At 49.4% G+C, this 13,055-nt stretch overlaps 3 protein-coding genes across 3 annotated transcripts; 2 read left to right on the top strand and 1 right to left on the bottom strand.

The window, feature by feature from the left end:
• Positions 1–800: 800 nt before the first annotated feature.
• Positions 801–2,553, bottom strand: LOC120647277 (heavy metal-associated isoprenylated plant protein 6-like). The gene is made up of 4 exons (XM_039924012.1): positions 2,269–2,553; positions 1,876–2,138; positions 1,683–1,761; positions 801–1,571 (listed from the first exon to the last, which is right to left on the bottom strand). The coding sequence occupies exons 1-4, from the start codon at positions 2,399–2,401 to the stop codon at positions 982–984; spliced, it is 1,065 nt and encodes a 354-aa protein (XP_039779946.1). The 5' UTR covers positions 2,402–2,553; the 3' UTR covers positions 801–981.
• Positions 2,554–4,187: 1,634 nt separating this feature from the next.
• On the top strand, positions 4,188–8,884 carry LOC120647276 (transcription factor-like protein DPB). Its single transcript, XM_039924011.1, has 9 exons — positions 4,188–4,726; positions 5,565–5,641; positions 5,864–5,907; positions 6,301–6,378; positions 6,456–6,602; positions 6,686–6,754; positions 7,435–7,533; positions 7,661–7,731; positions 8,344–8,884. Exons 1-9 carry the CDS (start codon positions 4,401–4,403, stop codon positions 8,579–8,581), a joined length of 1,149 nt encoding a protein of 382 aa, XP_039779945.1. The 5' UTR covers positions 4,188–4,400; the 3' UTR covers positions 8,582–8,884.
• Positions 8,885–9,693: 809 nt separating this feature from the next.
• Positions 9,694–11,650, top strand: LOC120648898 (peroxidase 44-like). Its single transcript, XM_039925531.1, has 2 exons — positions 9,694–9,983; positions 10,092–11,650. Exons 1-2 carry the CDS (start codon positions 9,771–9,773, stop codon positions 11,265–11,267), a joined length of 1,389 nt encoding a protein of 462 aa, XP_039781465.1. The 5' UTR covers positions 9,694–9,770; the 3' UTR covers positions 11,268–11,650.
• The last annotated feature ends 1,405 nt before the right edge of the window (positions 11,651–13,055 follow it).

Raw genomic sequence — 13,055 nt, 5'->3', positions numbered from 1 at the left:
GGCGGCTCTGTTTCCCGTCCGGATAACGCCTCCGGACGCACTGAAGACGTCAGGAAAGTGGTCGAGTCCTCCAAGCGACCAACACGATTCGTCTGTTCCTGGGTTCACGAACCAGAGAGCACTTCTAGTCGCCAGTCTCACGCAGCTACCAAACCGCGGTTGCTTGGAGATGGTGGTGGACTCACTTCAAAAGTTCAGATGAAACGAACATCTCGTCACGAGATGAAAAAAAAGGGCCTTGGATTCACCGCGTTGTAAAAGATCTCCCGGTCCCCAAATGTCAAAAGAGGCTGGGAACCTGAACCGAAAGTAAAACGACGGCACACGGCCAGGCTCCGGTGTGTCCTGTCCTTATCGCCGGCCTGGCTGTGATCTTTCGCAAGATGCAGCCCACAGAAGAAGAAAAAACTCAGAACAGAAATATTCAGGGATCGAGACGGGTACAAGGAAGAATTAGTAAATTGCCTGTCCTCCTCGGCTCCACGTCGGATCCGAGAGAAGAAGATCAAATTTGCCGCCACGATTCATCGACTTGGCAGGTCGACGTTAAAATAGTCGCCTTTCGAGAAATCTCTGGTTACCCAAGAACCGCACATAGGAGTACTAAATGGGAGCTTAACTGGATTAGTTGTCAGATTAATTGCTAGCAAATCGCACCACCACGTCTTTGACTGGAGTAACGGCGACGAAGACAAACCAGTCTACGATTCAGCATCGCTGACCACGCACCACCGAGAAACGCTTTTCGACCGGTTCATCCCGTCCGTTAAAAAAATGTTACTGCCACCAATTAACCAGTAGAGTAGAACGAGCGTTGGATGAGAATGGGAAGGATTAAACAAATGAAGCAAAATTTGATTAGAAATGCTTCTCTAGAGATCTAAACTAAATGCAGCTAAATCCTCATTGGAAATATGTACATGTGGAGATTTTTCCCGGCTAAAAAAAAACTAATGCTGACGACGGATCAGTGAGCTCTGCTCACATGACGGAACAGGAGTTGGGGTTCTCGTCGCTGAAGAGCTGCGGCGCCGGCGCCATGTCGAAGTGGTAGGGGTACGGCGGGTACGTCTGGTGCTGGCTGGCCTCGGGCTGGTGGTAGTAGGTGGCGGCGGCGCTGGGGTTGGCGTGACCCATGCCATCGGCATTGCCGTAGTAGGGGTACGGCGGCGGGTAGTAGCCGTAGCCGGCGGGTGGCGGCGGGCCCTGCTGGTACGCCACGTAGCCCTGCGGCGGCGCCACGTGGTACGTGCTCGGCCCCGCCGGCGCCGCCATTAACGCCGCGGCGGCCGCCGTGGACGGACCCGCCGCCGCCACCTCGATGCCCTTGCCCTTGCCCTTCTTGTCGTCGCCGCTCGGGGCCGCGGCCGCGCCCTTGTTCTTGTCGCCGTCGCCGCCTTTGTCCTTCTTGTCGTTCTTGCCCTCGCCGCCGTCCTTCTTGGCGGGCGCCACGGCCTCGACGTCGCGGTTGAGCTTCTCCTTGAGGTAGGAGAGCATTGCGGGGATGTCCATCGTGCCCCTGACCTTCACCTCGTCCTTCGCGTTGCTGTCGAGCACCACATCCTTCACCCCTAGAAAACAAAGTCAAAAGCCTCAATTTTTAAGCTGCCGAACAAAATTAACAGCAAATTCAGGGTAAAATCAACTAAATCAGGGGAGGACACTGAAACAAAAGCCCTCACCTTTGATCTTATAGATGCGTCGTCTGATGCGGTCGGCGCAGCCGTCGCAGTGGAGGCGGATCTTGAGCAGCACCGTCTCCTGCGGGGAACCAAAAGCAGAGGCGTTTTTTAGTTGCAAGGTCAGAAGAGTAGTTGAGAGCAGGGGAGGGGAGAGAGCCGATTGCGTGGGCGGCATTGCCTGTTGTGTACCGACCTCTTTGGGTTTCTTCTCCTCCGGCGGTTGCTTCTTCTCCTTCTCCTCCTTGGGGCTCGCGTCCTTGTCCGCCTTCTTCTCCCCGGCGCCGGCGTCCTTGGGCTCCGCGGCGGGGGCGGGCCTCTTGGCGCCGCTGCCGGCGGAGATGATCTCCACGGCCTTCTTGGTCTTGGCCTCGAGCCGCGCCTTGAGCGCCGCCGCGTCGGCCGTCCCCGACACGACGACCCTGTTCGCCGCCGCGTCCGCTATGATCGACTCCACACCTGCGACAAGAACCGGCCGGCGACGCCGAGTCAGCACAAGAACGAACCGAACGGAGCTAGAATCCCCCAAACCGGGCAAGACCCCGTGAGTGGAAAGCAAAGAAAGGATCGCCCTTTGGCGAGCGCGTACCAGGCACGCGCTTGATGGCCTTCTTGACCTTGTGCGCGCAGCCGGCGCAATGCAGCTCCATCTTCAGCACGACGGGCTCCGGCGCCGCTGCGGCCTCCTCGGCGCCGCCATCTCCTCCGTTGCCGGCACCCATGGACTCGAGTACAGGACTGGACTCTGGATTGTTCCTCGGATGGGCGCGTGTGCTTTTTGAGTAGGGTTTTCGCCTTGTTTGCGCAGGATTTGACGAAGAGAGGAAATTGCCGAAGGGGTGGGCGGAAATAAATAGGGGGAGCGGATGGGGGGAGGAGACAGAAGGAAGGTCACCTCCTCCGCGGCTCCTCGTGCGGCAGGAGTGGGGCCAGGCTGTCAGGCTAGTGCTGATCCGTATCCGCGTCGGACAAAGCGACCCCCCGCCTGCCTGCGGGCTGCGGCCTGCGGCCTGCCGCCTGCCTTGCAGTTGCAGTCTTGCCGCAGCTCGTGTGTCTGGTGGCGGCTGGTGGACTCCCACCTCCTGCTGTGGTGTTGGCTGCTGCTTGTGCTTCTGCTTTTGCTGCTGGATTGGATGAGTGCCCGTTACGGTCAGCTGTGGCGTCAGCGCGCAGATCTCCCTGGCTCCGGAGTCTGGAGTACTACCAGTACTGTGCTAGTGCTGTACTACTCCTTCTAGTACCTTCTGGATTCCTGCTGCCTGCTGGTAGCATGGTGTACTGCAGCACCATTTCCTCCAATCGTTTTTTTCAGATGTTGAATTTCATATTTTCATTTTCAATTTTTTGAGATTTTTTTGGTGTGGGCGACACATTGCAGACTTGGATACGGTGGCGCGTGGTACAAGAATGGTTGTTTGAAGGCTTCCAGCCATACCTCCGTGCACGCATGCAAAGGCCAAGTGAAATGCGCACAGCGGCTCAAGATCACGGAAACAATGTCCTTTCTTACATGGTTGATGGTTCGCCGGAGCGGCACTACATGTACGAATACCCACTACATGCGCGGGAGGGAGTACAGCTTCTCATGTGCAAATCATGTAACGTTGCTTGCCCCGGAAGAGAAAGCTTACAGTACACTTTTGTGATGTGAAAAGGTAACCGCACGACCGCGAAGATTAATGTCCACTTCAGTTACAGCTGTGTGCCCTAAAAAAAGTTTAAGCTGTGATTTTTTTTAACTCGGTACCTCACTGCTCTCCTCGTCTATCATTTTATTGCACGGCAGTCAGTTCCATGAGGTGCGATGTGACCACGAGCTTACGTACTACAGCCTACAGGTACTCGGTTTACAAAAAGAAGAAGAAGAAGAAGAAGAGCAAGTCGATGCAAAAAGGGATCGGACTAGCTGCAATTTCTTGCTACGTACTGCTACCTCCGCTGCCGTTTTGTTTTTGGCTTTCGTTTTTCTCTGTTCCATGCGCGTGGACATGGCGGTGCCTGTCGCCCGCGTGATGCCGATGGCGATGCCGACGACACTTGTCTTGTCTGGACGAGGTTGGGGCACGGAATGGAATCCCAACGACGCTTCCCTGCTCCCAACCCGGCGGCTTCCTCCTCCAATCTCCATCCTCGAGCCGGTCTCGAATCTAGCTAGGCCCAACAACGCGGACCTCAGCGTGGGCTTCACGCTTCCAGATGGCGCCTTCACTTCTCCTCCTCTCCTGTCTCCTCTCTCTCTCTCTCTCTCTCTCTCTCTCTCTCTCTCCGCGTATCAAGGAAAGTTCCATCTTTTATGTGGACCATACTGTTGAGGACTTTTGGGCCATCCAAGTTCATAGATTATGTGGGCTGGGCTAGTCTGGGCCGTCCTTGCGTTCTGGGCCGATACCCGTTCCCGTCGCGCAGATGACAATCCACCGGAATTCTAATCCTCCCGCGACGCCACCGTCGTCACGAACGCGAAACCGAATCCACCAGCTGCTAGTGCTAAAAGGGTAGAGACGCGAAAACAACCGGCGGCGCAAACCGAAAGAAAATCAGAAAAATTTCGGGGTCCCGTGTCTGCCCGCTCTCCCGACGATCTCCATCTCTCCCTCCATTTTGCCCCCTCCTCCACCTCCTCCTTGTCGCTTTAGGGTTTCTCCAGCTCGGCGCCCCGGCTCGCTCCCTCCCTCCCTCCCCAATTCCGCGTCCCTGATTCGGCGCGGCTGCCGCGTCGCCATGGTCTCCGGCGTCGCGGACAACCCGGACGGGGACGGCGGCGCCCAGCGCCCGCCGCCGCCTGTGGGGGCCGGGGCCGCCCTTGGCACGCCGCCTGTCTCCGCTGGCGCCGCGCACTCCGCGTCTACTAGCGGGGGGAGCGCCGGTTCCCCGTCCAGCCGCAGCGAGCAGCACGCCCCCGATGGCGCTGGCAAGGGTGCCGCCCCCGGCGCTGCGGCGGCGGCGTCGGCGTCGGCGTCCACGCCGGCCAGCGAGAGCACGTTCCTCCGCCTGAATAATCTCGACATCAACGGCGACGACGCGCCGTCGTCGCTGGCTCCTACGAGGTTGCCTTCTCCGATTTGCTTATCAGTGTCGACGTCCAGCTACTGCTGTGTGTGACAGTTTTCCATTCGAAACTTGTGGAGATTGGGTATGGTCACGTGAAGTGCCAATGCTAGTTCGTGGGGCCATATTTCCCCGCTATTAGAATTATGTTGTGGTCTGGTTCCTGTGTGGTTAATTGGTTATTTTGGAGACAGGCCTTGATACAGTGTGTTGGCCACGAAAAAGGATGTCCTAAAGATACATGAACAACAATACTGTGGGAAACTACCCGTTCCGTGTAGTAATGTGTGTGTGTGAGCAAGAAAAAAGCACTTCCCAGAGATTGTAGACTGGCTAGACCCAGTTGTTTAATTAACATATACTACAATCCAATATGTGCCTGTCACCTTCTGTTTCATTAAAAAGAATATGTGTGGCAGGACGAATTATAACCTGTTGTTATTTTGACATGAATGGTTCATGTGCAACCATGGTTTACTCCGAAGCATATATACCAGATTATGCCTAGGTTTTCCATCTTAAGTGTCTATATGATGTATATGCACCTATGTTAACCAGTAAAAACATTGTCCATATAGCCTGCATTATTCTAGAGTCATATACTACAGAAATTGAACCTAGCAGTTACCTATATATGTATGTTTTGCTACTACTCATGAGGGTTGTATATGATGTCGCTGCCTGTAGATAGGCTACACAGACTTCCATGTATACAGATTTACTTATAATGATAAAAGGTTGAAAGTTCATTTTGCAGAAGTTTCTACTCTCAGTACTCTCTTTTGTATCCTTTCTTTTAGTTACTTATCTAAGTTTTGATGCATTGTAAAACTGCAGCAAGAAGAAAAAGAGAGGCGCACGGGCAGTCGGTCCTGATAAAGGTAACCGGGGACTGCGCCAGTTTAGTATGAAAGGTGAGACTACTTTTTTTTTTCTTCCATGTTAATACTACTAACTGAAAGTAATCTGTGTAAAGTTAAGTTACATTAATGCAGTTATCTAGTATGCATTCTCTGTTTCCATCATATTACTGCATTCATTTTGTGATACATTCAATGGCTCTGTTTATAGCAAATGCTCCAGTAAAATGGTGGATGCAAAATATCTTAGATGTGTGTTTCATTTGTTCCTTGCAGTTTGTGAGAAAGTTGAAAGTAAAGGGAGAACAACATATAATGAGGCCAGTACCTTTTCATTCTATTATCCAGTTTTTTCTTCTTGGTATTCGAATCATGCATTCTAGATCAGTTATGTTTACTTTTCTGATAAAAAACCTGCCAATTTGCATATGCAAGCTCATGAATCATTTACATGTAGCATTTCTACCTTTTAAGATTCGATCCACTTTTTGAAAAGGGAAGTAAGATTGGATACACTCTAAAACCCAAATGGTATTATCTGTACCAGGATGATCTGTCCACTTGGTCATTGTTTGTATGTGACCACTACCGTACATTATATCTAGATAGTTTTTGGGCTTCCTTTTGATCATTGAAAATTCTGTTGTGCAGCTCTGTTTGTAGTGAATAGTGATACTAAATTTTATTCATATGTATCTTCTTCGTTTTCACAGGTGGCGGATGAACTTGTAGCTGAGTTTACAGACCCCAATAATAATATTGAGGCACCAGATCCTGATAATCCTAATGCAGTAAGAAATGTGCCTTATACTTGGTGTATTTATTTGATCTGATATGTGATCAGTCCTCACTTTACGTTAAAATGCAGCAACAATATGATGAGAAAAATATAAGACGAAGAGTTTACGATGCTTTAAATGTTCTGATGGCTATGGACATTATATCTAAAGATAAAAAGGAAATCCAGTGGAAGGGCTTGCCCCGGACTAGTATAAGTGATATTGAAGAATTGAAGGTTCTTTTCTCTCTTAAAACAATGTATTTTGACATTTGATGTACTTTTGCTTGTTTTATTCATTGCTTTAACCCTTTTTACAGACGGAGCTTGTGGGACTAAAAGGTAGGATTGAGAAGAAAAGTTCTTATTTACAGGAGCTACAAGATCAAGTAAGGATATGACACCAGTTTCCTCTTCCCACGTCTGGTTGATGCAGTTGGATTTTATATCATTCCTATATTGTATGGCACAACCCTAGTGAAAGAGCTTATGATGCTGTGGGCTTTGCTTGATGGTGGCATGCTTTATCTTCATCTGTACTGATTGATCAAATGTTTTGTTTATTGTTATAAGGATTCTTAGTTGTCTCTTAGGCTGCATATTTAGTGCAACTAGCTGTCTTTACTGGCATATGCTGTTCAGACCATCAAATCAAGGTCCACCATTCTGGCTTCTGCATATGTATTTCGCTTTTGATGTTTGTGATGATTCATGCTTCATTAAAAAAAAACTACACTTTGCTACTGTTCTTGCATGTTCTGGTTTAGATTTGTAGAACACATCTGTAAACTGTCATGTACAGTTGTCACATTCAACAAGCTGTAGCAGGTAGGCTCCATGACCAGCTTGCTTTCATGAAACCAATGGCCCTTGCTCTGATTTTACTGAAAAGCTGGCTTGCCAATGCCATCAGCATTGTTAACCTTGTTTGCCACAGTGGGTTCACAGAAACTGTTAGCAGTAATTGTTACTTTATATTCTGTGTTACACTGTTACTATTTCTTACTTCTAGTAGTTCTTACCACCTACCAAACTTGTCATACCATGGACTTTTTTTTGGCATATCAAGTATGTAGGTCTGCAAAATCTGATTCAACGAAATGAGCAATTATATGGTTCGGGAAACACACCTTCTGGTGGAGTGGCTTTGCCATTTATCCTAGTTCAGGTGAATATGTTTTGAAGTTTATGGTTTTTTTCTCTTTTGTACACAATAGACTGAGTAAATGAATTTCACATCCTTTTGCACATGATTTAGAGCTAAATGTCAGGGATATTTGTTCTTTTGCTTCCAGACCCGGCCTCATGCAACCGTGGAAGTCGAGATATCAGAAGATATGCAGTTGGTGCATTTTGATTTCAATAGGTCAGACATGAATGATCCTTTTCCTGCCTTATTGAAACCGGTTATTATTTATGACTGCTCTTTAGTTTGACTGGTGCGAATGCTTCATATTCAAATCTCATTTAAATGCTTACTGTCAAGGTTGTTTGCAAATTGATTTGTGCAATACTGAAACATCATGTCCATTGTTTTTGAACGTGAAAATTATGTAGTTGCTTTATGGTGTTGGCTATGTTTTAAGCCTTAGAATAATTTTAGTGACACACAGAATAGCACTAATTTTAACCAGTAGATTCTGCTAAACTAATTTTCAAGTTTGGAGTTGATGTAAATGTTGTCAAAGTATCAATGCAAAGAGCAATTGGTTCTCAGCATATTGTTGTCGCTACTTGCCCTTTTGTGGTAGTATATACTATGTAGTGCAAGTTTGCAACTATTCTAAATTGGACAGATGAGAAACACCCCTGGATTCTGAATTCCATATAGAAAAGATAAGAAAAATAAGAACCTTATGCAATGAGTTCTGTGAATCAAATGTGTCCAATACTCTAGGTAGAATTGTGCATGTATGCTTCTTAGATCAACTCAAGTTTTCAGTCTTAATGTTTTCTAATTTTTGTTCTGAAACTGCAGCACCCCATTTGAGTTGCATGATGACTCATATGTCCTAAAAGAAATGCTGTTCTGTGGAAGAGAACAACATGACAGCACTCAAGAGCCAATCTCAAATGGAGGTGAGAGCTCAAGCATGTCAAATATTTACTGGGAACAGGTACAGCATGCAGGGCGGCCAAATAATGGCACAGTTAGGTTACCAGGCTCACCGCCTATTCCAGGAATATTGAAAGGGCGTGTGAAGCACGAGCACTAGCAGTAGGTTGTTCGTTCACTGGCCTTTTTATCTGAGCTGTTTGTTTTTATTACATTTCTTCTTTATGTAAAGGGCCTGTAAATTATTGGAAGGGGAAGGTAGCTTGATCTAATTTAGTTCTGCACCAGATTGGTAGAACGACAGGTGCGCTGAGTAATTCTAACCGTCTGTCTTTATATGGGATCCTTTTGTATGGTTGAGAAAAGCATTGACGTGTTGTAATTTTGTAGAGCATTGTAAAATAGGTGACGTTGATTTCGGTGAAATGTCAGCAGCTTGAGTGCTTTATTCTGGGCACAAGAATCTTTGTTTGTTTCCGAAGTTTCTTCTACTTCTCATCATGTGATAATCAGACAAGTCCCGATACCACAAAGCACATAGCTATGTGATGATGCTCGCCTTCAGATAATGAAAATGGTTTGAGATTACACCCTTTAATTCAATGTGAGTCACTAGGATTTCCCCTAGCCTGCAGGGGTGTTTTGTCATTTTCTCACTTGTCATTGGTTCCCCTTGGCCCAAGGTTTAAACAAGAACATTCTTGTTAAAGTTTACAGAAGCGCTCCCATTTGTTCAGTCTCTAAGTGACCTATCTCCATAACTCAAATGTACTTGGATAATATGACACTACAAAATCGTGGAATAAAATTCTGCACTGGGAATAGCTTAAGTGACCCTCTGTTTGGTTACACGAGAAAGTCCAACTGCTGCTCTTGTGTCTTGTCAATGGTATAGGCCCTACATATTACTACTATGGGGACAACAACAAAGGATGTATTCGTAGGGGATAGAGTTGTGTGCGTGTATTTATAGGGGTGAGTCTATGTGCGTTTGCCTATGTACTGTGTTTCGTAGAAAAAATATGTACTCCTTCGTGGCACGACTTTCCATGAACAAAGCCAGCGAATTTCATGCCCATCCTCCTGCTGGCTAGAACGCGGGCGTCGCTGCGAGGCCACGGCCTTGTCGTGAAGAGAAGGGCTCGTGGTGGCATGGCGCGAGACGGGAGGCCTTTGTTTCTATTATTACCCTGCGAGCGAGACAGCCGCTCGTCCCGTCCCCGCCGTGTCCACCGGCCCGGCCCTCCCGGAGGCTCCCCTGGTTGACCGCCTCCGCCTGCTCGCGGTATAAGCGTGGCCCGGACGAGTCCTGGCATCGCACGGACCCCCTGTCTCTCTCGCTCCGCACCATGGACGCCCGCCTGGCCATCCTCCTCGTCCTCTTCCTCGCGGCCGCGGCGTCCTCGCCGCTGGCCTCCGCGCAGCTCGACAGAGAGTTCTACAAGACGTCGTGCCCGGACGCCGAGAAGGTCATCTTCGACATCGTCCAGAAGCGGTTCAAGGCGGACCCCGGCACCGCCGCCGGCCTCCTCCGCCTCGTCTTCCACGACTGCTTCGCAAACGTACTCTCATTTTATATATATATATTTATATGTATATCTATACATATAAATATATATGTATATATACATGACGTGCGTCCTGCTGTCTTGGCTCGATCATCGATGCAGGGCTGCGACGCGTCCATCCTGATCGACCCGCTGTCGAACCAGGCCTCCGAGAAGGAGGCGGGCCCGAACGTCTCGGTGAGGGGCTACGACGTGATCGAAGAGATCAAGACGGAGCTGGAGAAGAAGTGCCCGAACGTGGTGTCCTGCGCGGACATCGTCACGGCCAGCGCCCGGGACGCGGTGCGCCTGACGGGCGGCCCCGCCTACGAGGTGCCCATGGGCCGGCGCGACTCGCTCACGTCCAACCGCGAGGACGCCGACAACCTGCCGGGCCCCGACATCGCGGTGCCCAAGCTCATCGACGAGTTCTCCAAGCAGGGCTTCAGCCTCGAGGAGATGGTCGTCATGCTCGCCGGCGGCCACTCCATCGGCATCTGCAGGTGCTTCTTCATCGAGACCGACGCCGCGCCCATCGACCCGGATTTCAAGAAGAACATCACCTCGGCTTGCGACGGCAAGGACTCGGGCAACGTCCCCATGGACTTCGTCTCGCCCAACACCTTCGACTCGAGCTACTTCGAACTAGCTCTGGCCAAGAAGATGCCGCTCACCATCGACCGGCTGTTGGGGATGGACGCCAAGACGGAGCCCGTGCTCAAGTCCATGGAGGCAAAGCCTACCGACTTCGTCCCCTTGTTCGCCAAGGCCATGGAGAAGCTCGGCGCTCTCAAAGTTCTCACAGGGAAGGAGGGCGAGATCAGGAAGACGTGCTCCGAGTTCAACACCGCTGCGCCCAGCGGCGGCGCGTCGGTGATACGGGTCAGCTCCTTGAACCCCGAGGACCAGCTGCTGGGGGGGCTCCCGCAGCCAGGGGGCAGGAAGGCGGGCGGTCCCCTGGACCCGGCGCCCCTGTCCCCCAGCGAGCTAGAAGACAAGAAGCTCAAGAATGAAGGCAAGATCGCCAATACCAACGCCGATGAGGCGGCCGCCAAGGTGTTGGGCGGAGTCGTCGTCAGCGACCGCGGCGTAATCCAGCCGCCCAAAGTTGTGCCACTAATCGGCGAGGAGCCCAAGAAGGACGCCGGTCAGGTGCCGGAGATCGGCAAGCCCGTGGGCGTCGAGGAGAGCAAGATAGCGGCTCCTGGCAACAAGATCCTGGGCGACGAGCCGGGCAGCAAGTTGCCGGGGCCCGAGGAAGTTATGCCGGGACCCAAACTCCGCGGAGGCGCGCTGTAGATGGCCGGGGTAGCCGCTGGATCACCTGCCAGGGCGCACGCGCGCCCTTCTGGCAGTACGTATACCACACGCAGACGCAGTGAGCATTGTGTTTCCCACCCAGATTTTCTCACCCTCTATATCTATTATTGTTTGTAGAAGGGACCGGACGAGCAACGTACCGCAGCTGATTGCTATATATAGGTCTAATCACGCAACCGTTGTGTCGATTTTGTTTTGGACAGCGACCAAAGCCCCTGATCGTTTTTCTTTCTACTTCATTCATTCAAGTCCTGGAGACAAAGTTGTATGTTGTTTTGGCAGCTTAGGGTGCCGACGAAGTGAAATTGTACCAATCTCTGCTATCTGCAGAATGATATATAGTGTATGTTTTTCTTCTTCTTCTTCTTTTTGCGAGTACAGTATGTAAGTTTTTCGTGTTGCAAGCAACGGCATCATGTTTCGGTGCCAAATTATTGAACAAGTTTTGGCGCCAGATCATGCCCTGATTTACATGCTGCTGTATGAAATCCTGGGCTGATTACATGCTGTATGAATCCAGATTTGCTGATATGCAAAAAAAGAAGAAGTATTTAAGCAAATTTGGATTTGGAGCGAGATCATGCCCAGATTACATGCTGCTGTATATATATGCTGCAATCTTCATAAGCTCTAGCACTCTTCTTAATTTGGATTTGGCGCGAGATCATGCCCAGATTGCAGGAGGTCAGCACTCGTCTTAATTTTCAAGCTATTGCAATAGCTTGGAAAAACTAAGAAATTTGCTTGTGAAAAAAATTGGAGTTCTTTACCTGGAAACCTTTGTACTTAATCAGCTCTTTAAGTCTGTCAACTACAAAAGGCTGACCTCCTGCATTGGTGAGTCCATTATCATGAAGCATGACTTTATCTGTTATTTGTAGTGTTGAGGATCGCCCCCTTGTGAAGGTTGCAAGAACCGAAGGTATGATCCGAAAACGGTGGATCATCACTAATGAATTAAACATTCCCATTCTTCGTAAGTACACAGGGCTGGAAGAAATAAGGAACCTTCGGGAGGCAAAATCACCGAAGGTTGGGAAAGCCAGGGAGTTAGGAAGGACCGTCGTAGCGTGAAGCTACCGAAGGTTGGGGTGATTATTTCAACTCGCGCCCCTGAGGACAGTAGAGCGAACCTTCGGACGACAGCTTGAAGGTTCAAGACTGGGACCTCCGATAAAAAGCTCCGGGACGCAAGCCGAAGGCCACCACCGAAGGTCGAGGCCGAAGGTTACTTAGCATCATGTAACATGTGACCTGAGCAGAGGTGTACAAATCGGACTGTCCAACCAGTAGAAATTATCAAACACTCCTGTTGCAACCTCTTGATCTTCGGGAAAACCAGAGGGGCATCTTGGAAATATTGAAATAAGGTTGGGTGTATAAATAGTCCCCTACCTGGACATTGTACAGGGTTGGACATTTGAGAATTATAGTGCAATTGCGAGTGTGCATTCAATATTTCTTGATCCTACGTTGTTTTACCTTCGTTTCCATTCATCTGTCTGGTGGATCGAACGCTAGATCCCAACATGTAGTTCAGTCAATCAATCTGTGTCCATAATATGTTACTACCTGTCAATAGATAATAGATGTAGTCGTTCCCATCTAATATTCTAAATCTAATTCACTAATTCAGTAATTTTTTATTCTTAACTAGGCTGATGTTTGAGTCTGACCATGTCTGGTGCTCAGAAGCGCAAGAGGCAAAAAAAAAAAGACGAACTATTTGCTCATACCATAGTCACCGCGGAATGTGGAACACGGGAG

This window comes from Panicum virgatum, chromosome 9K, assembly GCF_016808335.1.
Source record: "Panicum virgatum strain AP13 chromosome 9K, P.virgatum_v5, whole genome shotgun sequence".
Classification (NCBI taxonomy): Eukaryota; Viridiplantae; Streptophyta; class Magnoliopsida; order Poales; family Poaceae; genus Panicum; species Panicum virgatum.
Note: the sequence above shows the minus strand (reverse complement) of the source record. Positions and strands in the feature narration are given on the sequence as shown.

Bases quoted from the DNA above. Each gene is read 5' to 3' on its own strand.
- LOC120647277 (XM_039924012.1), bottom strand. From the start codon at position 2,401: ATGGGTGCCGGCAACGGAGGAGATGGCGGCGCCGAGGAGGCCGCAGCG. The intron at 2,139-2,268 runs GTACGCGCTCGC...TTCTTGTCGCAG, and splicing joins GGCCATCAAGCGCGTGCCTG to GTGTGGAGTCGATCATAGCG. The intron at 1,572-1,682 runs GTGAGGGCTTTT...TTTGTTTTCTAG, and splicing joins ACGCATCTATAAGATCAAAG to GGGTGAAGGATGTGGTGCTC.
- LOC120647276 (XM_039924011.1), top strand. From the start codon at position 4,401: ATGGTCTCCGGCGTCGCGGACAACCCGGACGGGGACGGCGGCGCCCAG. The intron at 5,908-6,300 runs GCCAGTACCTTT...TCGTTTTCACAG, and splicing joins GGAGAACAACATATAATGAG to GTGGCGGATGAACTTGTAGC. The intron at 7,732-8,343 runs GTCAGACATGAA...CTGAAACTGCAG, and splicing joins GTGCATTTTGATTTCAATAG to CACCCCATTTGAGTTGCATG.
- LOC120648898 (XM_039925531.1), top strand. From the start codon at position 9,771: ATGGACGCCCGCCTGGCCATCCTCCTCGTCCTCTTCCTCGCGGCCGCG. The intron at 9,984-10,091 runs GTACTCTCATTT...TCATCGATGCAG, and splicing joins TCCACGACTGCTTCGCAAAC to GGCTGCGACGCGTCCATCCT.